Source organism: Akebia trifoliata, chromosome 8, assembly GCF_017979445.1.
Source record: "Akebia trifoliata isolate Shusen 1 chromosome 8, ASM1797944v1, whole genome shotgun sequence".
NCBI lineage: Eukaryota > Viridiplantae > Streptophyta > Magnoliopsida > Ranunculales > Lardizabalaceae > Akebia > Akebia trifoliata.
The window spans coordinates 52,084,476-52,112,039 of NC_141382.1; the positions used below are offsets into that span (position 1 = coordinate 52,084,476).

A 27,564-nucleotide genomic window follows, 5' to 3' on the forward strand; every position below is an offset into this window, starting at 1 on the left:
ATAAAAATGAACTAAGAATAAGTAAAGTAGTTCAAGAGTTTTTCTCTTGTGCAATGCTAGTGGTGCAGCAATTGGACGCCTTTCAAGATCAAGGATCAACAATATAGATTAGTAACTCCTAAATTCTATAACAAGCTTCCCCATTACATTTCAATCCATCCTTGCAGGCTTCTTCATTACCATGCTCATCATTCTTTTTATTTTCCTCTGAGGCACACTCAAGATGAAGACAAAAATCACACTGCTCACAATAAAAAGCCCATCCATCTCCCAAATCTTTGCACCCATCACATATGTATTTACTTAGCCTAGAGCGTAAAAGCTCATGCTCGACATGGTTCTCATGCCTCAGTTTCTCCGCTAACCCCTTTGCCTTCTCAAGAAAGCAAGTCTCCATCTCCTTGAAACACTCATCGTCAAAGGGAAATGCATTAGAACCCAAATAATTTATGAGCTCTACTGCTTCCTTGGTTAGGATTTGGCCCGTTGGACTGATCGCTATGATACAAGGCAAATAAGGCACATAGAGACGGCACAAGAAATTCTCCCTTTTATCACCATAGGGAATTGCCAACCATGGCATGCTTGAATAGTATTCATTGAATTCTTCTTGTTGATCACTTCGAAATCATCATACTTGGCTTTGATCTTGTGGTATGCCTCAGCCAACTTTGGTGAAAATTCATGATGAGCGGGACATTCTTTCCTTGAGAAGTAGAGAAGGATAGTCTTCTCCATGAGCTCAGACACAGGTACCTGATTCAAGATGCACCAATATTACATCATAATAATTCAATAACATATGAATTTAGGCAGAATTGAATGGAAGAACATCATTTGTTCAATGGTGACGATGATGATTAAATCAATAATATCTGTTATCATATCAAGTGGGCACCGCTTAGATATGACTAGAATACATCAATGACATTAACACTAACAAAAAAGTGTCTGATATGAGTACGACATGTCCACATAATCATACCTTGGTTTCATCTTTTCCCACCACGAAATCTAGTTCTCTAGAAATCAAGAGTGACTCCAAACTTTGAGTTTCGATAATTGCTTTCACCATCTCTTCAAATCTTGCAAGCTTCTCCGGTAAAAAAGGATAGGCATCGACGGCAAATTCTTCAATAATATCACATTGGAGTGTAAAATTTTTCCTTGTGGATCGATTATAAACAATGTGGGTAAACGAGTGATATTGAAGTCCATAGCTACCTTGTCATAGGTATTGTTGTCCCCAAAGGGTACAGCGAGCCATGGCATGCTCTGAAAAATTTGATTGAAATCACGTTGGTCTTCTCAGAATGAGAATGAAACCAACTCGAAACTTTCTCCTCTCCTTCAATATTGTATACATTTCTGTGAGAACCTGAGTAAATTGGGGACACCTTCTCGACAACCTGTAGGAGAAATACAAGCCTACCATCTTTCCTTCAAGCTCAGAGAGTGAGACCTAATAGAAAGCTATATGATATAAGACTATTTCTATACATTTCTGCGAGAATCTGAGTAAATTAGCGACACCTTCTTGACAAACTGTAGGAGAAATACAAGCCCACCATCTTTCCTTCAAGCTCAGAGAGTGAGACCTAATAGAAAGCTATATGATATAAGACTATTTGTATACATTTCTGCGAGAACCTGAGTAAATTAGCGACACCTTCTTCACAAACTGTAGGAGAAATACAAGCCCACCATCTTTCCTTCAAGCTCAGAGAGTGAGACCTAATAAAAAACTATAGGATATAAGACTGTTTGATCAAACAAAGAGCCATTGCTTTTTAGAAGTGAAGTATCATGTCAGCAATGAGATATTAACTTCTACAGCATCAGCACATATAGTTTTTCAGCTATAATATTTAAAAATAACCCAATAATTTATTTAATTGCAAGTTATTTATTCAGAAAAGAGAGAAAAAAAAAGAGGATAAAACACAGTTTTGTTTATAAGACCTGATCAACATTGTTGCGCAAGAGGAAATCCCTATTCTCAGTAGACAACAAAGCTTTTAGATCAAGCAATTCTCCCACAACAGTTATCGCCATTTTTTTTTCCTTTATTTTCAAACCAAAATATAGAATTTCTTAGAGATCAATTCTTGTTCCCTAGGGTTTTAGTTCATTTGCAGGCAATTTTTACCAAGTACCAATAAGATAGATTTTGTTTCTATGTTAAATTTGAGATAAAAGCTGAAACAGAATATTGGGTTTTATTAATTTTAGTGTGCCTCAAGGACACGTTAATTTGAGGTTATTTTTGGTAGGAAAAGTTTCTTAAATAAGACATTTGACGCTACTTTTTGGTAGGAAAATTGTGTCATTTTAGAAATATTTTTAAGTGTATTTAATATATCTTAACGGCACATACGTTAACAGAACCATTCTCGGTCTTGAATCTTGTCTGAGAAGGTAATGAAATATGACCTACATGCCCTCATCTTCAACCCTAAACAAAAACATATATATATATATTTTTTCCAAAACCAGACCTCTCAAATCTGAAGAACAAAATAGAATTTTTGAAAGAGTTAAAGGTCAGAAATAGTTAACCAAGCTGAAGAGCTTGGTTAAGTCGTTTTACTTAGTTGTAAAATTAAGGATTTTCTTTTTAAAATTAAGAGTTTTCGTTTAATTTGAAGATGAGGGCATTTAAGTCGTTTTACTTAGTTGTACACCAACCAAGGTCAAGAGGGATATCTCCACTTTGGGTTTGGGAAAAACATGAGGGGGCATGTCCCTAAATTCTTAAATCACCCCACGAAACGAGTTTGTGCTGTACTTGGCTCCAAACTGTTTAAAATTCACATCGATTCCGTGCGAACCTCCACATCAGCAGAGTGTGAATTGATGTGAATTTTAAAGTCACTCCAGTAACATAAAGGGCACAAATACCTTTTAATCAATTCCAAGCTGGAAAGAACAGTGATAAATTATCTTGATTTTCGTACGCCCCGTAGGCAGGATTTTTTCTCAGGATACACAACTGCACATATTTATGAGGATGTACAATAATGTATCCAGAGGAAAAATCTATGGTTCTAACCCACGCCACATCAGAGAACATATGTCGGAGGGGGGCCACATAAAATCACGACTCTAATTAAAACTCTTTTCTAATTTATTGTTTGGCCACAATAAAACAAATACCTAACTCCCAACAACTACCAGAACCAATTATCTCAAATTTGGACCTAAATACCAGAATTGGAACAAATAAGAAGCCAAATCGTTTGTACAATAGATTCTGGGAACGTATCACTTGATGCTCATGGCATACCTGTGATGTGCCCATCCAATTTATACAGCATTACACAACTTTAATCTCATTGAAAATTGAGCAAAGCAATCCAATAACCATAAGGATTGAGTAAATCAAACACCACCATAAACACAAAAAAATGACACTTTGTTCAGAAAGTTTCAAGAATAATATTTCTACTCTTCAATAACCACATTTTAAATTATCACAAAGCTGTGCAAAATGCTTTATGTGGAATTAGTTCACTTTGAGGTCAAGAATTTCCTTGAAATATCAGACTTCAGTTTCCATCCAAAAGAAAGAGCTTCATGGATCAGATGATCAATTTCTTCTTCCTTGTTTTCATACACAGAGAAAGCTATGAAAGCGATGGGCATACCTGCAATAATTTTTAAGAACACGGTCTCTTATTAGCTCAAACAAAACCTAATAACTGAGAGGGCATAGGGTGATTAACTAGATGTGCAAGCCATCATTCCTCCCTCAGCTATATGATTGGAATAGATCATTTAATGGGTCCTACCAAAGAGATCTTTGGCCTGTATCATTATAACAGACACACGTTCGTAGAATTTTTATTGGACAATTAGCCATAACATTCTGATGAATCAAAAGATCCGTATATAGGAATTTTTCAACTAGATGATCTGGGTGGGACCCATAAAATAGAAGGTCCTGGCAATGCTATATCTTACTCGCCCGAAAGAGAAGTAAAGGTAGAAATGAGATCAGATTCGAACCTATAACAAATATGCTTTGAATCGGCATCGCTCCAAGAAAGCTGAGAATCAATAAGGAGATGACCACCTGTTTTAAATCATTGGTAATAAAGTGACATTATTATTCTCATTTCCATATAAAATGTAGTTGTTTTTAATTGTCAGGCCCAAGTACTTGCACCAATGTGTAGTGGAACATTGTTGATCTTTATTCTGACACTCCCTATGGTTGTTTGTATATATATATTTGACAAGTTTTACGAATGATTTAATAATTTTTTCACCAGTTTCTACATCCTCAACTAGAATTTCCTCAATTTTACTGTTATTTTCACAACATTTTCTGTAAAAAGTGTAAAAAAAAATTCCACACTAATTGAAATATTTCCATTTATAGACTAAACAAAAATATGAAATAGACACCAAAATAGCCTTCGACATATATTATGATGCATACACCACAATTACATATGTTTTACAATTTATAAAATAATAAGATGTAGGGGGATTTTTAGAAAACTTGCATCTCCACATTTGTGTTCCGAATCCGCATTTCTTCCATGTTCAGCTGAGACACACATCCCTCTTTCTATTTACATGAATGAAAATCAAGGTTCGGTATTGAAAATTTCGTCCTATTAACAATAACCAAAAAATAAATTTCAAAAAATCAGGTGCAATCACTTTGAAGGGTTATTCTTTAAGAGGAGCTAGATGATGTCCATCTATCTTTATCATTGTATTTTTGTAGTATGCCCGTTTCAATTTTTATTTTATTTTATGGGGAGTGAGATCCCCTCTCACCTTTTCTTTCTATTGAAGCCTTTTTTTGTTCTCAATAAACTCTTCTTTCATTAAAAAATACTCTTTATAGGGAATATTTTAAGGAATTTTTCCCAAGGAATTTTTTTTTTCTAAGCTTACATACAGTGTCTAATACTAATGAAAACACCCAATAGAGCAGGAAGCATATGAGATATAATTACAGAAGATAAAAAAAAATTAAAATTACATGCCTTGAAGAAGAGTGACCAGTCCTTCCCCTTGCAAAGAGATTTTAGAACTCTAACTGCAGAATTCCATGTTGATCCCAGTGACAAAGCAACTTGATGACCCATCTCTTCCGGAAAGTGGAAATTGGTTGCAGGTATTTTCTCAATTGTGTAACCCAATCTGCATGAACAGAGAATTTTATTCTTAGTCGTTTTCTTTATGTCAAAGTTGCATTGCATTATGTCAACCAATTGAGCTATGGGTTTAAGCCGAAATTTTATTGTTAATCATGAGGTAGTACTTGGAATGCTCTTCGTTTTTTGAAAGCCCATGCGTCCCTCTTTGTCCCATCCAACCATGATCCAGAATGTACATTTGATGGACAAGTTCTAGGATTTACCTATGGCCGATAATATGTGTAGATTGGATGATGCTTAACCAACCAATATTCATGATAAACTTTTTGATTCTCTGGAAGAATGCAACCCACTGGTTGGTTTGGATCATCTGATCTAGTGGGCTGTATAATGAATCCATGAACTGGAAAAGGGATTTGACCATTTGGATCAATAGGATGGCCTACTCTTAATCAATTATTAATGACTAAATAAGAAATCAAAGTTTGGTACTGAATCAAGAAGTAAAAGAAGACAGCCATACATTTTTGCAGGTAGAATGCCATGCACAAACAAAAAGAAAGTCGCCAACAAGAGAAGCTTTGAAACAGCAGTGACGATAGTATAGCCAGATGCGATAAAGTAATAATAAAAAGCAATCAAAACAAACACCGTGGTGAGTGTCTGCTTTTTATCTTTCCAGAGAAGTGTGTCAGCAACTGCAAAACAACAGGAATATGAGTGCTGCATCAATACATATAAATGAATGGAAGTATGTTAAGACTGGCTTTCTCTACAGATCTTCTCATGCTTTGGGCTTTTTACTGATTTATTGTCGGTATGTTCTCTTAATTTCTTAATAAACTCCCATCATGTATTCATACCATTTCCTCTCCCAAGATATATGGAAGCCTTCGATGGCCCTTGTCTTCTAGGTTGATTCTCAGCTCGCAAGTGTGAGTATGACTCAATCGTCCTCTTTATACTCTCCTGCATTTTTTGTAAGTGCAAGTAGTTTGAAATCACACTAGCATTAGACACTGACCATCAAAGAAGTACACAACATTCACAGAGAACTTGACCACACCATTGATGATCAGACCTTGCCCCTATGTAGCAATCGATGAATATGCTCATTGATCAGGATCATCCAACTGACATGTGGATCTTTTAAGGCACATAACCCGAAATTGCATCGATCAAACATTTCAATTCATCTGTAGTGAACTTTATAACCGGAAATCGAACAGATTTTACAGAATATACCAAAGAAAGCAATCCATTGCAGAGTTGGAATTCTCTGATCAGTACGATTCTTGAGTTGTAGTCCATCCAGGAGGTGCTCCATAAATTGGAGATCCAGATCAATGGGCATGTGCAAACAATGGTGAATTTCAAGGCAGGGTCCACCATCCATGGAGAGGCTCACTGGCACAATTGTTTCCCCTTTGTAAAAACCCTTAATGCATATATATTTGTGTTCGCCAAACACCACAATAACCTAGCAATTAGACTTTAGAATAGCGAACCTGAAGTGAGACAATAGGTGCATAGCCAAGCCGGTCCTTGGCTTTTGAACAATTAAAAGTTCTGGTGATTGAGAGGAGTCTAATTCTCGATGGTGTCAGCTGGGGAACACGCATCCCGTATGGGGCTAACATCCTGTATGTCCACTCCACCACATGTGCAATCGGCATCATAACAGGGGCAGGGATCTTGATTCTTGGCCTGCAAACTGGTAAGAATCAGACACAAATGATTGACAGGTAGTACTTCTTAACTACACTATCCTCTTTCATTCTTAAGTTTTGGAAAAATAAGAGAAGAAACAGAGAAAAAGAAAAAAAAATAGTATTATGTTGCACAGTGATAGAAGGTAAATTTCATATCTAGGATGGAAAAGAAAAATGAATTTCATAGACAAGAACTTTTACAAGCACCACAAGTCAATTGAGCCTTCACTTAAAAAGAGAGAAACAAAAACATTCAAGGAAAAGAAAAGTAAAAAAAACTAATGGTACCTTTCATAAAACTAATGGTACCTTTCATAGCCAAGACCTTCAAGAATAAGTGACACAAACTCCCAAAACTTTATCGGTTCCATATTGGTGATAAAGTAGGCCTGCACAAACATCATGTTATACAAAGTTTTCCAACATAGACAATGTCTGGAAACATGGAAAAGAACCTGGAAATGGTCATTGCTTTACTTCATTTGACTTATCATACTCCATAAAAAGCTCAATAGTGCCATTGAGAAGGAAAATCTAATCTAAGTCACACATATACACCATCTTGATTTGCCAATGTCATATGTTCATTGGATACGGGTAATTTTAGGACTCTGTCTCCATGTTGCAGACAATATAGAAATGGTAAGTAGGTGTATGGTCCCCTCTGTCCATGTCAGGAATTTCAATCTAATTGGTATGTTTTTTTCCTTCATTTATTTTTGGGGTGGGGAAAGGAGGTGGGGTGAAGACAGGTTTTGAGCTCAGATCTGTGAATCCTCCAATTTTAATGCCTAAAATCTTATATAGCTTTAGATTATTTTTCTTCTCTTGCTGTTTTAATAGCAAGATAACTTTTTCAACATTCTAAAAATTGCCTAAGTAAGTAATGAAGATAATTGTAAACATTTAATCCTCTTTTAAATGGCCAAGTATGAAAGTGCAGGCATTCGAGTCAGAGTAATATATATCTATGGTACACATTAGCTTGACCAAAGAATAGTCTATGGAAGGCCTGGTGGTACATTTGATGAATGTGTAAGATGAGGAAGCCACCATTCCATGGATCCTACCAAACCTATAGCATATGACATAAACACAGGCATGAACACATAGAGACAACACGAAAGTTAAAGAAAAGAGCCAGGCAATTGACAGTGACTGAATCTTCATATCTAGATAATTTCGCAAAGTTTAAATATAATAAGTGGGACCCCATGAAATAGTGAGTCCCAATCCCTGCATGCATGCCACATGTGACCTTTTCTTTGTACATCCAATGGAAATCTTACAACTTCAATAAAATAGGAGTGGAGAATTGGAACCCGATCAAAATGAGTCAAGAGTTCTTCTAGATTTGATACAATTCAGCTGCAATAGAAATAAATACCTGCCCTGCAGCTCTCTTGGCAACATCCTCTTCATTGGCCAGAGCTCGCTCAGCACATATATGCGCGTGAGCAACATTTTCAACATATGTGAAATCATACATGTTGTTGCCGTCACCAATAATGAACTGATGAAAATTGCAACAGTAAAAGAAGTTAACCATAGGTTTGATAGAAGAAAGGAAGCATGCATTGACCACACAAGGTATATAAAGTAACATTATAGAAGCTAAACAAGGACAAAGGACTTAAAGATGGGGAGATAAAAATCTAGGGTGAAGCTATAGACTGATTATTGTTTCTTGAAATTAATATTTACAAACGGAATAATCAAGGATCCACCATTTGATGGAATCCACCTTGGGACATAGTCTCCAAGTCGGAGTTCGGGAGTAAGTCAGCAAGTGGAAAAAATCGAAAAATTTGGTAACATTGGGAAAAAATTGAAAAAAAAAAAAAAAACCGGGAAAAAATCAAGTTAGGGTAATGATTGTGTAATTGTTCCTACTAAATGATATTCTCATGTTATATCATTAAATACTATACTGAACTATAGCAATCAATACCAAACCCCATATTGATTTCATCCATGCATGCACAACAAGTAACCACATGTCCACAATCTAGTCTAGATTTATATTGTTCAAGATATAAAAAAGATACCAATCATAAGCCCGAGTTAGGATTCTTCAACTAGTCAAAAACATCAAATTCAATGTTGTTCTCATTTACATCATTATTATCTTATGTTTTATTGGTAAAATGGTCACCGCCATCTTCATCAAGGTAATTCTCTTACTAGTGCATGAATATCATATTTCATTTTCACTGATTTAATTGCAAAGTTCGTGATTTAATCGTGAAGTTCGTAAAAGTTGTGTTTTATTAAAAAGTCTCAATTAAATTGGTGAAGAAAAAGTCACGATTTAATCGCAACTTTTTCAATAAGTCGGAGACTTTGGTGACCATCCCTTGGGAATCTCCTAGATAAACATCAAACACATTGAATAATTGTAACCATTTGTCTATTGAGTCTATTCCTTCATTTTGATGGGCAAAAACATATTGGTTAATGGTCCACAAACTATCTAATAATCCAACATTTCTGCGGCAAATTTCTAGATAATAGTCACTCTCAACAAGTTAGCTTACACAGTCCTGTCCATTAGTCAAGTCCCTTCAATCTATTTCTTGCATTGCTAGCTGCATGATCATGTCCTACACTCCTACTGGACAGAAAGTGTGATAGAAGAATAAAAGTTTTATGTGTATATATATATATATATATATATATAATTGTATTTGATTATGGACTAGGGATTTAGTTTACACAAATGAGCAATCAAAACTGACAACCAATATAATTTTTTTGAGTAGGAACCAACACTTTCTTTTAGTAGGTATACAGGTGACGTTGGGTCATCCCAGATCTGTGGTATTACCACTCACATACTTTACCGAGTTACCAAGTTGGCAACTTCAAAGCCGGAACCAACATTTAATATGGAAAAATTATACATAAACATTTAAAATGCATTCATACCTTAGACTTTCCAGCCCTCGCAGCAGTCACTAAAGATGGAACTAAAAGCCTATCTCCAGGACCAAAAATACTACTAGGGCGTATACAGCATGTCAGAAGTCCATTTCTACCATTTGACTTTAGCACCAATGCTTCTCCCTCAGATTTTGTTGCTGAATAAGAATCATTATGCTGAAAAATAGTTGAAAAGAAAAAGAGCCAAACTCAGCGATGGAAAATAAGGCTGAAACTTAAGGCAGTTTCTTCTCTTTCTTGTAATCTTTTTGCCACTTTCGAAGACTTGAGACCATTGTTGAACAAAGCATTATATAAACTGTCCAATGAGATGAAAATGTTCACTGGTTTTAAACAGTTCCTCTTTAAGTAAGTGGCTCAGAGAAAACACAGAAAAACTAATAAAATTATTTTTATAATCAATATTACATTATTCAATTTTCCTTTCTCTTTCATTATAAACATAAACAAGGAAAAGAATATGGAGTCAAAACTAATATTAAGATGATGGCATTTAGAAAAAATAAAATACATGGAATAAAAAGATCTTCCCTCAGGATGTGAGAAAAGGAGGAAGCCATCCTCCCTGCCCATACCATACATATTATATTCATTCACAGTGACTAAGGCAAGAACCACTGTTCAACTAACTCGACCTAACAGATGTCCTTGGGATTAATTCAACTAAATTTGATGATCAAAGCCATTCAACACAATTTTTTTTGGCCTAAGAAGACCCCTAGAATGGACCCATCATTTAAGATAGAAAATATCAGGAGAAAAAAAAAAGGGCATGTACAACAATAAAAACATTCCTTATAAAAGGAGATAATTTTATGATGCATAAATAAGAACAGTTGGAGAAAATATCTAGAAATAAAATTACATATATGGATAAACTCAAGCAATAACTTAGATTCCACCTTAGATGGATATGGCATTGATTCATCCCCGTTAGTTATTCCATGGACCCCATCAAAGACCACGCTGGGAGAACTAGTATAAATAAGTCTCTTTACTTTGCCATCCACACAAGCATCAATAACATTCTTAGTTCCTGCAAAATCACAGTGAAGTAGAACAGAAAATAAACCTCAAAAGAACCAAATAACTCATTCTTTCTAAGTGATTCACAGACACACTGACTTACCTTCTACGTTGACTGAATGGTGGAGCTGGTGATTGTTAATAGATGAATCAGGAGCAGCCATGTGGAACACAACCTCAGCCCCTTCGCATGCTGCACAAGGAAAACATTTGCCTAAGAACACTACTACGTATCGTACGTAACTAAAGAAGTGAATTTCATTAGAGTTAATGAGCATCGTTGTGTGAATAACTAAACACACACCAGCATATTCTCATCTATATCACCCAACTCAATCTTGAAAAGTCCACAAATTCTGACAATTTTAAATCAGTCTAGTATACTATCCACCAATAATCTGAATCACATATATAAATGAACAATAAAACACAAGTGTGATGATGGTTATTTGTGAGAATTGATACCTGTAATAGTTTGAGCCTTGTCTCGAAGATCCACGGATACGTATTGAGCATTGCCCAACCGAAGAGCTTCTCCAAGTATTCCTTCATCTTCATAGGGTTCAAGCTTAATGCTGGGTCCCAAATCAGCAATTCGAACAGTCCAATTACGAGACCGAATGAGCATCTCCACTAAATGCCGTGCTGCAAAACCCCTTCCTCCGGTCACAACACAACATCTATTTTCTTCCGCCATTTTCAACCTTTTTTCCTCTCTGTAAAACCGTATCACAGCAAAACTGGTGGTTAGATTTCATAAAAACGCCGAGTTCAACAAAAAAAAAAAATTCTTGCAATCCAGATTCCATGTAATACTCGATTTGTCGTAAAATTTTATTCAAACAAAGTCGAAATTTTCAGATAAACCAAACACTACTGAAATTTTCTGCGAAAAATGTAAATCTCTAAGATTCCAACTTTTAATCGAATCTCAAATAAATTTATATTAAAAAGCGAAAAATCAATTAAGAGGAAGAAAGAAGGAAAGAGGTTAACCTTTTGCTTTTCTTTGGCTTGTTTCTGCTACTTGTTCACCAGTACTGGATCTGAGGCTGAGAGAGAGAGAGCGATAGCTCAACAGGGTGTGGTTTCGGTTGGTTGATTTTGGTAATTAACTATGAAAGACGTCGAGTGAGGGCATGGTTTTAAAACTCGCTTGGATGAGACGAGTCATCTTGGTCTATAGCCTCAGAAAGAGATCTTCGGTTACAGTGTCTTCTCCCAGAAGATAAGATTCACTGTAACTCGTCTCAAATGCGAGTCGTCTCTCTATGAGCACGCTCATTTTCAGTTTATTAAGGGGAATGTGCAAATAGGGCTTAAAATGGTATGAATTTTATCCGGTATCCGAGTGATGCAAATCCAAATTTAGCGGGATTGATTTCGTCAAATAAATCAGAATTAAAACATGGTTCGGATATGAGTTGATATCCTTTGACCCGAGTAATGGTTTGACATTATTCTGACTCACACGAATCAATAAATTCGATTAGATTTGAATCTGAATATACTTTTACTAGTTAATATGATCCGAGTCAGATTCGGATCCGGATATGAATTCTGGCCCACATGAATCAATAAATTCGATTGGGATATGAATATTGACACACTCATATCCGACTTGTTTTAACTTGTAAGTGCAAATGGTGGATATTTGAGACACCTTCTATGTTCTCGAACAAACGAAATGCCCCCTTGACCTCTATCTTTGTTGTGGACTAATAAAAAAGAATTACATGCCCTCATCTTTAGCAGCCAAAGAGTAATCTTCAAGCTTTTCAACCTCAATGGTAAATTGCTTTATATTTATTTAACCTTGTCTTCAATCCATCGTTGATTAGCCCCTTGTTGACCTTGGTTTTCCCTAATAGAAATGCTCTCATCTTCAACTTTCAGTTAGAAACCTTGATTTTTCTTCTTAAAAGATCAAAAACCTAATTTTGCATCTTGCATGAGGTAAATGTTGTATCGCAATTTTGCCGAGGTGGGGGTGTTATTACTAAAATTTAAAATTTTTTACTATACTCTTCGACCTTTACATTGTACCAACTTTATCCTTCATGCCTTACGAACAAGATGGCATTCTAGACAAGTAGAAGATGACAAAAAATTTGGTACAAAAAAATCAAGGTTTTTTGAAAAAATTAAAGTGGGATTGAAGATAATGAATTGAAGACGAAATTGAATAGATTAAAAATAATTTACCATAGATGTCAAAGATGATTGGTTTTGAGAAGAAATCAAGGGTTTTTTGCTAGAAGGTGGAGATGAGGATGTTTAGGTCATTTTCCCTTAGTCTATGGCATGTCATAGGTTTGAAAACATAAGGGATATCTCTAATATTCACTAAGGCATTCAGAGGTGTGTCTAAATCATCCTTTTAGTTACAAGTTGAAGACTAGAGCATTTAGGTCAGTTTTCATTAGTTTATCATAGAAAATCAAGGAGGGGAAAATCATCATCCATTGGAAAACACAGGGGGGTAACTCCATATATATATATATATATATATATATATATATATATATATATATATATATATATATATATATATATATATATATAAAGGAGTGTACTTTTTTATGATCTACTACTTTGAGTGTTGTAATAATAATAATTATCATAATTACGATCGAAGCTTTGTCCCAAAGATTTGGGGTCAGATAAAATAATTCTTGCTCCTCATTCAATTTTTTGCAGGGCTATATATGTCTCTTGTTATTGAAAATGTTTTCACATCCATTTTTATCATCACGGTATATAATATTTTGAATCGTCCTCCCAAATTTTTAGTGCTTCAACTTAATATTTATTTTAGTTGGGGTGGAGTCACCGTTCTTAGGATGTGCCCAAACCATTTCAATCAATTTTCTCTTAATCTTTCTAGTCTTCTTTTCACTCATCCATTAAAACATCATCATCTCTTTGATATTTATATAAATTTAATTGCATGCATTAGTCACAAAGCCAATTCCCAAGTATGTGGATTTCGTGGTTTATGATTGCTAATGAAATATTTAAAAAATAACATAAACATCAAACCCACAAGAAACACATAGTAATTAAAGATCAAATTGAATGAAGAAACTGACACCAAGTTATTACGAAGTCTACATTAAGGAAATGTAGGAATTCCACAAGAAGAAGACTCGTTATATTATGTAGAAGAATCGAAAATAATGACTCTATAAAATATGGCTTAAGACCATGAGGTAGAGAATCACAATCAATCAAAAGCAATAAAGTGTTGTAAAGAGGATTAGCTACAAATGGGTGTTTAAGACAAAAGGAATTTTAATGCAACAAACAGTAGAACATTACCTCTTCTTACCTTTACCATATTAACCAACAAATTCTTCATCTAATATTTCATTAAATAATGTATCAAACCAAAGATCAAGTTGAAAATGACCAAAAGGCCTAAATGTGTACTTTTAGCAAACTTCTTTTGCCTTCTATGTTTGGATTGAGAGAAGTAGAGACAAGATAAATTCAATTTCTCTTCACCATGTTTGGATTGATAGGAGAGAACTTGGGACAACTTTGGAATTTTAAAATGTCTTAAAAGATACCTAGGGGTAGAGTTTGAATTGTAAAATATTTTAAAAAGATTTCTCTCCATTTCTCTCCACTTTTGGAAAGAGAAAACTGATCTTTTTTTTTCTCTCCTCTTCTCCCCCCAACTTAACAATCCGAACAAGAGAAATGGAGAGAAACTCATTTATTTTCTCTCCATTTCTCTCAATCCAAACACAGCGTAAAAGAAAGAAAGAAAAAAACCTTGGCCACTTCCATAGTGCAATGCACATGAAGCCTTAGTACTTGGTTATGCGTAAAGTAGCGTCAAGCCCATGCATGGCCTCAAGTTACATTGCTTACACCGGATAGGGCACAAGGCTCTATACCATATAATTCGATGGCCATATTGACATTCCCAAGTAATTCACAAAAAAATAAAATCATTTTATATAATGCCATGTGTCATCAAATTAAGAAATGGCGAGATAAAGCTATCCCCGTTCCATCCCTTGCTCTCCTAAGCTCTCTTGGCCAGATCTTCGAGTGGAAAGCTCATGTACATTGGATGCATGTGAGCAAAATGAGGAAGTCGGTAGCTCAGCATTCATCTCTCAATAGTGGTGCTATTGAATTCTTATATCTTCTCATCCATCCCTCTATTTATATTTCCTCTATCCGCCTAATGGCTTCTTTCATCTCGAGTCGTTGTTGAATATCATGTTCAACACAAGCCATACCTATGTGTAGGAGGCGCTCCATCTCACTAAATGAATTTCCAGAGTCCGCGATTTCAGGATCATATATCTCAGATTCTCTTCTCTCGGAAATTGCCAATTGGACCCATTGTACGATGTCGGTACCTCCTTTGCCATTGTTGAGATATTGAGAAGGGAATTTTCCTGTAAGGATCTCAAGAATGACAATGCCCAAGGAGTATACGTCACATTTGGACGATAGTAGGTGGTATTGTACGGTTTCAGGGGATTTGTAGGCAAACAAGGTTTGGGCCACTTGGGTGGGGGTTACGAAGGCCGAAAAGCCATAGTCAGAAAGTAGTGGCTCATATTGGGAGCCGAGAAAAATATTACTAGACTTGAGATTTCCATGTGGAAGGTCGTAGGAAGCAAGTTCAGTGTGGAGAAAGCCCATTCCACGAGCAATTCCTTTAACAATATTTAGGCGGGTAGGCCAAACAAGCTCGGCATGGGATGGCCCTCGGTCACCTGAAAATGAAAAAAATTAAAATGAAATTGATGGCTAGTTAAGATTATTTACCTATGAAAGACAAAATTAAAGAAGCAACAACAAAAATGTAGTAGTAGAAGTATTTAAGTTTAAACATGTCCCTCAAGTATAATCTATTTCAATATGTCCTGCATCTCTTAAGTAGGTTTAAAAATTATAAAATCCAAATCAATGATGAAATATCTACATCTAAGTTCTAACACATCAACATCATCAACGATGCTCAAAGAGTCAGAGCTAGAAATCTCATTGTTTGAAGTACTCTTTGGGTGTTCTAATGCATATTATTTTATCGAACCAGATTACTATTAATTAGTTTTCCTAATTAAATTTTAAGTGTGGTCTTGCAAAATTAGGAGGATTTAGGAAAATTCATAAGGAAAATATATAATTTTCGGGAAAAGGCAAATTGTCTATGATTGAATCATCAATTACTGAGAAAGGTAATGGTCAAGAATTGCTATTTGCACATTATCACAGGAAAATGATCATTTCCTTACAATCTTGGCTGAATAATTTACTCACAGACCACTCAAGAAAATTATGAAGGAAGTTCGAAAATTTGAGGCCAACTCTTTCGAATAGATCATTATTGGATTCAGACTCAATTTTCTATCAGAATCCAATTTTTCATGTGCAATCGAATTCCAACCAAATTTTGTAAATGATTTTGATGGATTTTTTCAGCAATCAAACACAACTTTTGTGGCATTGACAAGGTTTTGTTCTGAACTATCGGACAACCCTATTTCCAAATATACCCTTAGGATTTTGTGCCCTATATTCTAATGTACTTATCAGTAATAATGATAATGGTAACGTTAGCGATAACGATGATCTCGTACCATGCAAGAGATATAACAAGCTGCCCTTGGGAACGTACTCGTAGACAATCAACTTCTCTTCTCTGCGGTAATGGTAAGCCAAGGGTGTTAGGATGTTCCGGTGTTGTAGTCCCCCAAGCCGTCTCATCTCTGCTTCGAACCCATCTTTCCCAACCCTATTCATATCTCTCAATCTTTTTACCACCACGGCCACTCCGTTTGACATCACTGCCTTATATGCCGATCCCAACCCTCCATTCCCCAATACCTCCGCGGATGCCTTCATCAAATCTTGAAGCCCAAAAATTCCCTTCTTATCATTCACCACGACCAAATCTCCCATTCCGGTCCCCTTACCATGGTTTGACCCCTTAAGATGGTGTGAACCCTTTCGGCTCGATTGCCCTCCCTTCCAGCTAGACTCAATTCCCTTTCGGCTTGAATCCGATGGCATGTAAACCTCAACAGGCTCATCAAGGTTCTCCTTTGCGAGGATGTTGAAGTCATCATCTCTTCGCTTTGTCAGCACAATCAATGCTGCCACAAATGCAATAAACAACAAAACCAGCGTTACCACTGCCACAACTACCTTATGGTTTTGCACCGATGATCCCTTCACTGCTCCCTCCCCTGCTGCTGCATGCGATGATTCAAGCAATCCCTCACCCGTTGCATTACACTCCTTACCCACTTGTGTTCCACAAAGCCCAACATTGCCCGCGAAAGAACTCATATTAAATTTTGAAAAAGTCAATGGAATTTCTCCTTCCAATTTGTTGTTCGATACATTGAAGGAATTCAACATTGATTGTGAAATTAATGGAATAGTACCAGAGAATTGATTATTCTCAAGATGTAACTCAATGAGATGGGGCAATTTCGACAATGACTCCGGAACTTCTCCTGTAAACCCATTATCAGATAGCCATACCTTCTTTAAAGATAGCATTTTTTCAAAGTAATCTGATTGTATTTTGCCCGAAAACCTATTTCCTGACAAGTAAATAGCCTTAATAGAACCAAGACGATTGAATTCCGGAATTGGGCCTGAGAAAGCATTGTTCACGAAACTAACAGAACGAAGAGCAGGGATTTCTAGGAGGGCATCGATGTCAATTGTTCCAGAGAGACCCATTTGGCTGAGACGAAGATCTGTGATGGTGTCATTATAACAAACAACTCCGACCCAAGATTGTTCCCCAGCACAAGGCACAGAGTCTGGGATCCAAGCGTCGAGGGACTTAGTGTTGGTGAAGGATTTCTTGAGCTTGAGGAGAGCATCGGTGTCTGACTCCGAGAATACAAAAGTAGAGAGGAAAGATATGAAAAAGAAGAGAAGGGTTGGTTGGAGAAGATGAACAGCGGCCATTGCTTAGCCGGAAATCTGACACCTCCGGGAAGGAATGGCCGCTGTTCGATATGATTTTGTTATTTTGTTTCTTTCATTCTTTCTGTGAATTTTTGTCGTCATGGTTTGAACTCTGAATTCGAGGGATTGGTGATGAAGAAGATGGTCTAAGAATAGCAGGGATTTTTTTTTTTTTTTTTGTGTGGGGGCGTAAGAGATAGGTGAATCTTTAGTTTGACCAAGTCGGACATATAAAGCGGTTATTTCAGTTGATGACAAGGTAGAATAGGTGGCACCAGTGAATCATCCTCATTTGGAATTCTTAATAGAAACTCGTCGAGTCCACTCAAAACTCAGCCCATTATATTACTGTAGTGTATGTAAAATTTTCAACTTCAACTAAACAATATGGCTTTCTCCCATAGTATGGTTTTAGCCCATTTGATCAAACACGATTGCCATTTGTTCTTAAGAGTGGAGCGCATTGGAATGATTTTGAAAAAAGAGTCATCGTAGAGTAGGTCTATATAGGAGGGACTTCATCTTGTTTTGAATGTAAAAGTCAGAAAATATGTGATTTAATTTACACACCACATAAAACATAATTTCTATTAATCAAGCAAGAGGAAGGAGAGGAGAATGAACTAAAATAGGATAATCAATGTCATGTGAATGGGTGAGTCCTTGGTTGTGGTTGTGCATTCTGGCCAGGTGAGCCAGTTCAACTCTCTTTGGAGATAATTCACTCGATGTGAGGTCAAAGAAGAGACGAGAATTTAAACATCATTGTGTCGTGTAGAATGGAATGGATGTGTGACGCAAAATATCACCACTCATTTTGCAAAATTGAATGTCATAGAATTATGCCAAACCACAAGAGGTGAAGGTGCATTTTACCTTAAATACAAATGTAAAAGTGGGGACATGCATTGATCCCTATTTTGATCTCGAGCCATTTTTACTCGGCCTTGTTTATGGAGATGTGCAAAGTCATAAGTATCATAATGGTTATTTGTTATTTAAAAGATTAAAGGGTTTTTAAAGATTACATAATAAAAAGACAATTTATTTTTAATTTCTAAAATTAACCAATGTTGAATTGTAATTTCCTTGGTTTTTGACAAAAATATCCTAGAATCTTTTTCCTCCAAGGGCGTGGCATCTCCACTTTCTTGTTAATATTTGAGAAACTTTATGGTCTGAAATTTATAGCATGTCCTTGACCTCAGTCGTCTAACAGAAAAAGATTTAAAAGTCTTTAATTGTTCTTCAAAACTGGTTATGATCATGATGAATATAAAATGATGATGATGGTAATATACATGGTGAATGAAGGGATTCCTTAGCCCATAACAGAAGTCAAAGGTCAAAGTGAGTATACTATCGGTTTGAAAAGATCATGGATTAAAGAGGTATCTCAAATATTCAAATAAGTGTCAAGGGGCATGTAATGTATATATGTGGGAAGCGTTTGGGATGATTTTTTGTAAAGATGATCTCTATGGGGAAGAGATCATCCTCATAATAAATCAGCTCATTCCAAAACTTCTAACCCTAATTTAACAGTTGAAGAATCGTGGACTATCCGATTTTGGTGAGGATGATCTCTTCACCATAGAGATCATCCTCACTAAAAAGTAGCCCATTTCGAAACTTCTAACCCTTATTTTGAAAAATATTTGACTCTCTTTAGGATCTCCTAACATGTGTGTATGTATATATATACCGTCCCCTCAAAAAATCCTACATGCAACAGGTTGAGTAAAGAGTCAACATGAGCCTAGAGGGTGGCCCCGAAAAATTCATAGCTTCATGTGGTTTCAAACACAAGACCTACCTTAATGGTTTATAAAGTGAACTGCTTGCCACTAGGCCAACCTATTGGGATTAGTGAAGGGATATGTAATATGTTTTACACATACATGTCAATTTCTAATGAAGTATGGATCTGATCAGGTGTCCCGTTCCTAACCAAGGTTAGGTGGCACCCCATTTTTATGCCACATGACGTTTTTAGGATCACTGACCGTATGTATATGTGGTCCATCCCTTGGTGAACTTACATATAAAAAATCATAGGGTTTGATAACTTGTATCCACTGGATCCAATCTCTTGAAAAAGAATTTAAATCCAACAATTAGAAATCATTCTTAAGACAATCCTATCATTAATGGATGCACATCACCAATCAAACTGATCTTTTGTTTGTAGATTCATCAAAGGATGGATCACGTATCCAAACAGTCAATGGGTCACCAAAAAAATGTCACATGGCATAAAAATGGAGTGCCACCTTACCTTGGTTAGTCAATGGTGTCCCATTCCCATAGCAATTAGCAATTAACGTCGTGCATATATGTAGCACTATTTGGTCGGAGCGAGTTGAGATAATTTGATTTAGCCATGTGGCATACTTAATCGACACCCCTAACGTGACAAGCTCAGGAACTGTAGATCTGTTTTAGATCTCCTCGAATACAAAACTACATGTTTTTATGGGGAACCACAGTTCTGTATCCTGAGGAGAGAGATCTACAATTCCCGAACCTATATCGTCAGGGTGTCGATTGATTATGCCACGTGGGTAAGTCAGATTATCATGCTTCCGAGCTTAAACAATTGGGTTGCATGTTATGTAGAAAATAACTTGCTTAGGAGCCCAATGTAATTTAAAGTTGAATAAAAAAGTGCCACGTAGATGCCGTTTCTATTTCATAGGAACCTATGAGTAATTTAAAACCAGATAATCATATAACTGAATTTCAAAACTTCACCTTACATACAAGACAGAAATGAAAACGTTAGCGAGTCGTTTGCAGACCTGTCTGTATCAATCTTTTATTTTTTTCATATTTAGAAAATTTCGATAACAATTTCTGTTTTTAAACTAATTATCGTTATTACTATAATTAATTTATCCTAATAGGATTGCCTATATAAAAGGCTTAGGCTCTACTGATAACGTTCATCAATTATTTCACAGATATGTATCTTGTTCTAGGATTTGCATGTCTATTTTTCTTCTCTTCGACCATCGTTGAAGCAAGCCAAGTTACTTACAGTGCGGGTTCACTTTTAATCGATGGAAAACCACGAATTTTGGTCTCGGGTTCGATCCATTATCCCCGAAGCACAGCAGGGGTAAAATTGTTAAAATGGGTTTTTTATTTGATTATCATGCATTATCAATTGTTCATGTAATATGTTACTGAAATTTTTTTAATTTAAATCATTTGTTGATGGATTTCTCTGTACTGGTTACAGATGTGGCCAGACCTAATACAGAAGGCCAAGGATGGTGGTCTTGATGCCATCGAAACATACGTGTTCTGGGATCGACATGAGCCTCAGCGTCGCGAGGTTTGAATCATTCTTAAATATATTCTAAATTTTCATTTCTATTGTTTTGGAAAAAAATATTAAGTAATTCTTTGAGATTTCCCTTAAAATGAATCTCTATGAAACATATAGTAATCCCTAGGAAACCTGTGTTTTTCTTTCCACTCAGTAGCAAAGGAAATGCTAACGTTCAATTCTAGGTTTAAGACTCAATATTTTTTTTTCTAAATTTTCATTTTTTTGCTATCTTCTTCTTGTGCCAACTTAGTACGATTTCTCGGGAAACCTCGACTTGATCAAATTCTTTAAGACGGTACAAGAAGCAGGACTATATGCCATTCTACGCATCGGTCCTTATGTCTGTGCTGAATGGAATTACGGGTAAGGTTTATTATAATTATAGTTAATAACATATCGTATGAACTCCATGTTGTCCGTAATTCTCAATTAATGTATGCTTTTCTTTCTATCAGAGGATTCCCTATGTGGTTACACAATCTTCCAGGAGTTCAATTCAGGACAGATAATGAGATCTACAAGGTTTTTATCTATATTTTCTTTCTTTGAGTTCTCGTAAATTCCTTCTAATTTTTATGTTGTTAAAAATATAGAACATTAACACCAATTTTTTTTTTTAATAATTATTCTTTAATTCGCAGAATGAGATGCAAAATTTCACAACATTAATAGTGAACAAGTGTAAAGAAGAGAAGCTCTTTGCATCACAAGGAGGACCCATCATCCTCGCACAGGTTAATTGGTCTAACAATTATATATTTGTTATTATTTTCATAACCATATATATCATCATCATCATTATTAATTCTTCGGAGTTGCGTGGTTGAAACTTGACAGATTGAGAATGAGTATGGAAATATCGACGGGCCTTATGGACAAGCAGGGAAGTCATACATCCAATGGTGCTCGAAAATGGCTTTGTCTCTCAATATCAATGTCCCCTGGGTTATGTGCCAACAGGGTGATGCCCCCCAGCCCATGGTACTTAATCATGCTTCAAATACCAATCTTTTTTTTATTTTTTTTCAAAAAATAAATCCCTTTTAAGAGAGATTAATGACACACCAATTGTTATTTAAAACGACAAAAGTTGAAATTAAATCTGGTCTAGAAGGTGCAGTGCAGATCATCATTCTATTATTTTAATTACCACATTAATTCGATATTAATATAATTAAACCCAATATTTTAATGTGCCATTTGTAGGTCTGAAATCTTACTAAATTGTTTGGTTAAATTTGTGTCTTCAAACAGATAAACACTTGTAATGGGTTCTACTGTGCTACTTTCAAGCCAAACAATCCAAACAGTCCCAAGATGTGGACTGAGAACTGGACTGGGTGGTGGGTCTTCTTCTCTTTAACATTCATCTTTCCTTGCCATTACATTTCCCCCTTAGATAATGAAATTATGGGATCTTCTTTCAGGTTCAAGGGCTGGGGTACCCCGGACCCACATAGAACTGCTGAAGATGTAGCATTCGCCGTTGCACGGTTCTTCCAAACGGGTGGTGTTTTACAGAACTATTACATGGTCAGTATATATTAACATAGTTATTACATCAACTGTGATTGTCAAATATTATTAGGTACTTTTGATCTATATCAACGGTTGCAATCATACAATTATCATCGACAATACTTCAATAAGGAGTCATAGTCCCTTGCACATACACACAACAATGATATTATACTAATCATTAGTACATTAACATGAGATATCTGCATGAATGTAAAAAATATTTTATGTTAATTTTATTTTGGTTGCATGGTTTCAGTATCATGGAGGAACCAACTACGGCCGCACCGCAGGAGGACCATATATCACAACGTCTTACGATTACGATGCACCACTTGATGAATATGGTGATCATATAAAAAATCAACTAACTCTATAGTAAATTAAAACTGATCGACAAATATAACAAAAAGAAAGAGCAAAGCATTAATTAAACATAAATTATGTTGAATTTAGGTACTTTTAATCAGCCCAAATGGGGACATCTAAAGCAACTTCATGCCTCCATCAAATCGGTGGAGACAATTCTCACTCAGAAGTTATCGACGGAGAAGGACCTCGGAAATAGTGTTACAGTAAGTAATTAAACTTATATTTTCCTATTCATCATCATCTCCTTTTTTACATCTCTATGAAATTAGCAAAAGGAGATATATAATCTGGAATCATCGTGTTATCAGTTAACTCAGTATGACGACAAAGTTGGTGGAGGCTCAGTATGTTTCTTGAGCAATACAAACACCTCGAGTGATGCCACCGTCGACTTGCAATCCAATGGAAAGTTCTTCGTCCCTGCTTGGTCTGTTAGCATTCTTCAAAATTGCAGCAAAGAAATCTTCAATTCAGCTAAGGTACATTATATATATATATATATAGTTTCATAAATGTAGCAATCATTTTATTCATAAATCACCAATTATTAAATTTGGATTGAAACACCAATTTTTTTTTCTTTTGAAATACTAATAATTTTTTTATTATGAATTATTCTTTTATAGGTCAACACTCAAACCTCTGTGAAGGTAAAAAAACCAAACGATGGTGAAAAACTTAATTGGGTATGGAAGTCTGAACCCATAAAAGACACCCTTAAGGGAAAGGGTTCCTTCAACTCAACTCAACTTCTTGAACAAAAGGCAACTACTGTCGATGCTAGTGACTACCTATGGTACATGACCAGGTAACTTTTTTTTTTTAATTTTCTTTTCACCAAGATACTGGATTCAAGTTTTTTTTTAAAAAGGAAAATTAGTTAAATTTACTTTTTTTATTATTATTGTAATTTTGTGTTTATCTAGAGTCGATATCGGAGGAGGTGACGAATTATCGGAGAGTAAAAATCTGTCTCTACCAGTTCATGTGCAAAACATGACTTTGAGCGTTAATACCGCAGGCCATGTACTTCACGCATACGTCAACAAGAAACTCATCGGTAAATTTAAATTTTGCAAAATTCATCATTATTCTAAAAAACTAGCCATGCTGATTTAATTTAATTAATTTTTTTTTTCTAAATTATTAGAAATAAATGTTATGAATTGGATTGAATTACAGGATCCCAATGGGGTTCAGGTGGAAAATACAGATTTACGTTCGAGCAACCAATCTCGTTGAAAAAGGGGACAAATTATATTACTTTACTCAGTGCAACAGTTGGATTACAGGTCTATAATTAATTTTATTAGTTCTATAAGCATTAATAAAACAATATGATAAATTTTTTGTTTATTTAAAATATGAGAAGTTGATAGACTCCTAGTCGTTGTCGTCGACGTGCTCCAAAGCATTCTTTCTCACCAGTATAGTAATCTGAACATTAATTTCACCAAAATAAGAGCCATTTAGAGCCCAAAATACTAACACTTTTTTTTTTTTTTGGTTGTTGTTGTGTCTGTGTGTGAGCAGAATTACGGATCATTTTTTGATACCGCGACGACTGGAATAGCGGGTGGTCCAGTGAAGTTGATAGGAAAAGGAGATTTTAATATAACTAAGGACTTATCATCTAATTTATGGTTTTATAAGGTAATACTTAACAAACAAAATGAAAAAAAGAAGAAAAAAGGTTTTATTTATTCATTTTTGGTTTTAGTAACATATGGATTTTCTTATGAAGGTCGGATTGAATGGAGAGAAGAAGAAATTTTATGATGATCAATCATCCCATTCCCATAAGTGGGACTCGGAAGACCTTCCCCAAAATAGGCCCATGACTTGGTATAAGGTATCCACTCTCCCTCTTGACCATTGAAATTAAAGTGGGCCAACCCATTTTTTTCACTATTAAGCAAAGCCCAATACTGACCCAATTATTTATCAGGCCTAGGGATCTAATCTATAGCCCAACCCCATACAAATAACAATGGGGACTACAAGGCCCATTAATACCCCTACTAACCTGCACTGAATTTGTGTGTGATTTCAGACTACTTTCAACACTCCTTCAGGTACAGATCCTGTTGTAGTGGATTTGCAAGGTATGGGTAAGGGCCATGCTTGGGTGAATGGGCAAAGCATCGGGCGGTTCTGGCCTTCGTTCCTCACCAGGAGTGATGGGTGCAGTTCCACTTGCGATTATCGTGGACCATATGGTTCAGGAAAATGCTTGACCAACTGTGGAAATCCTTCTCAAAGATGGTAAGTCTATTATACTTAGTATTGATCTATCATTTTACGGGCAGTGTTTAGCTTTCGGCCCATAAAAAAAAAAAAAAAAAAAAACTTTTGAGAGTCAACATTATGTTTGGTGAGCATTCAGCATCCGGCTGCTTCCAGTAAAAACTAGAAATCAAAAAAATCAAAGTTGCCCTGATCCACTTTTGGCTTCTTGCTTTTGTGAAAAACAAAAATCAAATGGTTTTGGGATGAAAATATCCCAATTTTGTTAATTAGTAGGGGAAAAAAACCTCTTCAAGGACACTATCACCAAACAATCAATGTCATAATTTCGATTTTTGTAGAAATGATTCCATAATAATACTTCACTTAAAAGCAGAGTTGAATCAAATAGGCCCTTAATGATTATTAGAGTAGATATATTGATCTTATAAGTATTTCAACACTTAAAATATGTAATTGTACCAGGTACCATATACCTCGATCTTTCCTCAACAACGGTGTAAACACATTGGTTTTGTTCGAAGAATTCGGTGGCAACCCTTCCCAAGTGAGTGTCCAGACCGTGACAGTAGGAGAAGCATGGGGTAATGCGTACGAGGGGAGCACATTACAGTTATCGTGTCAAGGTGGCATCAAAATATCAGCTATCAAATTTGCTAGCTTTGGGGATCCAAAAGGCACATATGGTTCATTCGAGAAAGGCACTTGTGAGGCCGAAAATTCTTTGTCTGTGGTGCAAAAGGTAATAAAAAAAACTCAAATTACTCGGCTTAATTTTTAATTATTTTGCATTTATACTCTTTCCAACATTTTAATTTTGTTCATTTTCTTTATTTTTGTAGGCATGCGTCGGACAAGAAAGTTGTTCGATCGATGTATCTGAGACAACATTTGGATCAAGCAACTGTGGAGACAATGTAACCAAGAGATTGGCAGTGCAAGCTACTTGCTAAGGCGATGACATACGATATTAAATAAAAATCTCTTGTTTTAAAAAAAAAATTTTGCGAGGTTCTTTATGTACATGTATATGAAGAGAAATGATTGAACTTGAGTCATGTAATGTCATCATCAAATAATAATATTTTTAACCTTGGTGCAGCCCATACACCCTACATGTTTTTTATTTGATTTCTAAAAGGATTATTGGATTCCATTATGTTAATACCAATCTTAAAAAATCTTATTCCAAGTAACAAAAGAGTTTTAATTTCAGTAACTCTTGATGGATTAGGAAGTATAATGGAAAATATACCCTAGACCTTCTCCCACCATCGATTAATAACGATATATCCTCATCACTTTGGTATTCTTATACATATATCAATTGCATTCTATAGAAGTTAAAGAGGACGTAGAAGACGAGTCGAGAGAAAGGACTGCATTCTTTGATAATTGATTTGAAAAGGATCAAGAATGATCGTTATTGTGACATCGATGTTGATTAAATCATGAATATGCATGAAACTTACACATCAATCATCATATAAAATATAAGAGATAAGAAAGAGACTCATACCTGAAATCGTCTCTCATTAAGTCATAAGCTCATCACTCTCTTTATGTAGGTTAGGAAATGGTTGCTGTCAAGTTTTAGTGCAATGCCAACTCCTGACATCATTAGGACCATTTGAACTGAGAGTTCCAACACAACTTGAAAAAAAAACCCATATTCAACGGCCCCATGTCGAATTTCAAAAAAATTTGATGGACCAAGACGTTGAATTTTTTATTGTCAAATTTTTTTTTTTTTCAGGAGGCAAAATCGTCAAATTAATGGAGGATGGGAGAAATAAGGCTCTAAGCTGTTGAATCTGAGGAACATAAAAATCTTCAACGGCCAGAGTTGTCAAAATTCATGGGTCTTGGCCCGTTAAAATTTCCAGTTTTCACGTAGTGCAATGGGAGGATTCATTTTAGATGTTGCAACAGATGTGGAGCTCATATGGACGTTGTAATGATACCAACATCTCGCACTCATTGATAGTGGAGCACAACAAAGATCTCATATCAAGCAATGTGAGTAATATCTTCATTTAAGAGAATATAATACGCAACCAACGGGAGTTTTTTTTTCCAAAAGAACATAATATCAAGTTTCGACATGACTGAGGTAGCACATCTCACTATCTCTTGCAAACCCATACCTCTTTAGACTCATTAGCCCATCCAATCGAATCAAGCATTTTGAAATCCCTCATGAGCCAGAATTTAGAACAATTTTCAACTCCATACATGGTACATGGGCTTCTTTTTAAAAACAAAAAATAATTCATATACCTATGCATATAATTTACTATAAGATATGTCAGCATAAACCCAATTTAGTTTGAAC

At 35.6% G+C, this 27,564-nt stretch overlaps 3 protein-coding genes and 1 long non-coding RNA gene across 6 annotated transcripts; 1 reads left to right on the top strand and 3 right to left on the bottom strand.

Annotated features, from left to right (window-relative positions):
- Positions 1–2,141, bottom strand: LOC147397718 (uncharacterized). Its single transcript, XR_015180777.1, has 3 exons — positions 1,963–2,141; positions 986–1,734; positions 1–756 (listed from the first exon to the last, which is right to left on the bottom strand). It is a non-coding gene; the product is annotated as an uncharacterized LOC147397718 (long non-coding RNA).
- A 1,064-nt stretch (positions 2,142–3,205) lies between these two features.
- Positions 3,206–11,950, bottom strand: LOC147397719 (3beta-hydroxysteroid-dehydrogenase/decarboxylase). 3 transcript variants are annotated; one of them, XM_086449606.1, is made up of 13 exons: positions 11,795–11,950; positions 11,264–11,514; positions 10,902–10,991; positions 10,675–10,808; positions 9,758–9,928; positions 8,217–8,342; positions 7,139–7,218; positions 6,626–6,824; positions 5,981–6,086; positions 5,641–5,815; positions 5,004–5,160; positions 4,009–4,075; positions 3,206–3,647 (listed from the first exon to the last, which is right to left on the bottom strand). In XM_086449606.1, the coding sequence occupies exons 2-13, from the start codon at positions 11,493–11,495 to the stop codon at positions 3,511–3,513; spliced, it is 1,674 nt and encodes a 557-aa protein (XP_086305732.1). In that variant the 5' UTR covers positions 11,496–11,514; positions 11,795–11,950; the 3' UTR covers positions 3,206–3,510. The 3 variants fall into 3 exon arrangements, with proteins under 3 accessions (XP_086305732.1, XP_086305733.1, XP_086305734.1); XM_086449607.1 differs by lacking the exon at positions 11,795–11,950 and adding an exon at positions 11,615–11,688; XM_086449608.1 differs by lacking the exons at positions 3,206–3,647; positions 4,009–4,075; positions 5,004–5,160 and adding an exon at positions 5,176–5,520.
- Positions 11,951–14,529: 2,579 nt separating this feature from the next.
- On the bottom strand, positions 14,530–17,919 carry LOC147397720 (pollen receptor-like kinase 3). The gene is made up of 2 exons (XM_086449610.1): positions 16,408–17,919; positions 14,530–15,540 (listed from the first exon to the last, which is right to left on the bottom strand). The coding sequence occupies exons 1-2, from the start codon at positions 17,753–17,755 to the stop codon at positions 14,978–14,980; spliced, it is 1,911 nt and encodes a 636-aa protein (XP_086305736.1). The 5' UTR covers positions 17,756–17,919; the 3' UTR covers positions 14,530–14,977.
- Positions 17,920–20,695: 2,776 nt separating this feature from the next.
- On the top strand, positions 20,696–26,337 carry LOC147397721 (beta-galactosidase 7-like). The gene is made up of 19 exons (XM_086449609.1): positions 20,696–20,876; positions 21,000–21,095; positions 21,343–21,455; positions 21,548–21,614; positions 21,734–21,826; positions 21,930–22,073; positions 22,347–22,435; positions 22,520–22,625; positions 22,870–22,957; positions 23,067–23,185; positions 23,291–23,461; positions 23,609–23,790; positions 23,909–24,042; positions 24,165–24,274; positions 24,516–24,635; positions 24,727–24,834; positions 25,036–25,247; positions 25,695–25,971; positions 26,072–26,337. The coding sequence occupies exons 1-19, from the start codon at positions 20,721–20,723 to the stop codon at positions 26,180–26,182; spliced, it is 2,496 nt and encodes an 831-aa protein (XP_086305735.1). The 5' UTR covers positions 20,696–20,720; the 3' UTR covers positions 26,183–26,337.
- Positions 26,338–27,564: the final 1,227 nt, after the last annotated feature.

Excerpts from the sequence above, each read along its gene's own strand:
- LOC147397721 (XM_086449609.1), top strand. The coding sequence starts at position 20,721 with ATGTATCTTGTTCTAGGATTTGCATGTCTATTTTTCTTCTCTTCGACC. Across the intron at positions 21,827-21,929 it reads GACCCATCATCCTCGCACAG|ATTGAGAATGAGTATGGAAA; the intron begins GTTAATTGGTCT and ends GAAACTTGACAG. Across the intron at positions 22,958-23,066 it reads TGCACCACTTGATGAATATG|GTACTTTTAATCAGCCCAAA; the intron begins GTGATCATATAA and ends TGTTGAATTTAG.
- LOC147397720 (XM_086449610.1), bottom strand. The coding sequence starts at position 17,755 with ATGGCCGCTGTTCATCTTCTCCAACCAACCCTTCTCTTCTTTTTCATA. Across the intron at positions 15,541-16,407 it reads CTTGTTATATCTCTTGCATG|GTGACCGAGGGCCATCCCAT; the intron begins GTACGAGATCAT and ends TTTCATTTTCAG.
- LOC147397719 (XM_086449606.1), bottom strand. The coding sequence starts at position 11,495 with ATGGCGGAAGAAAATAGATGTTGTGTTGTGACCGGAGGAAGGGGTTTT. Across the intron at positions 7,219-8,216 it reads CCAAGAGAGCTGCAGGGCAG|GCCTACTTTATCACCAATAT; the intron begins GTATTTATTTCT and ends ATGTTTGTGCAG. Across the intron at positions 6,087-6,625 it reads CACCTATTGTCTCACTTCAG|GAGAGTATAAAGAGGACGAT; the intron begins GTTCGCTATTCT and ends CAAAAAATGCAG.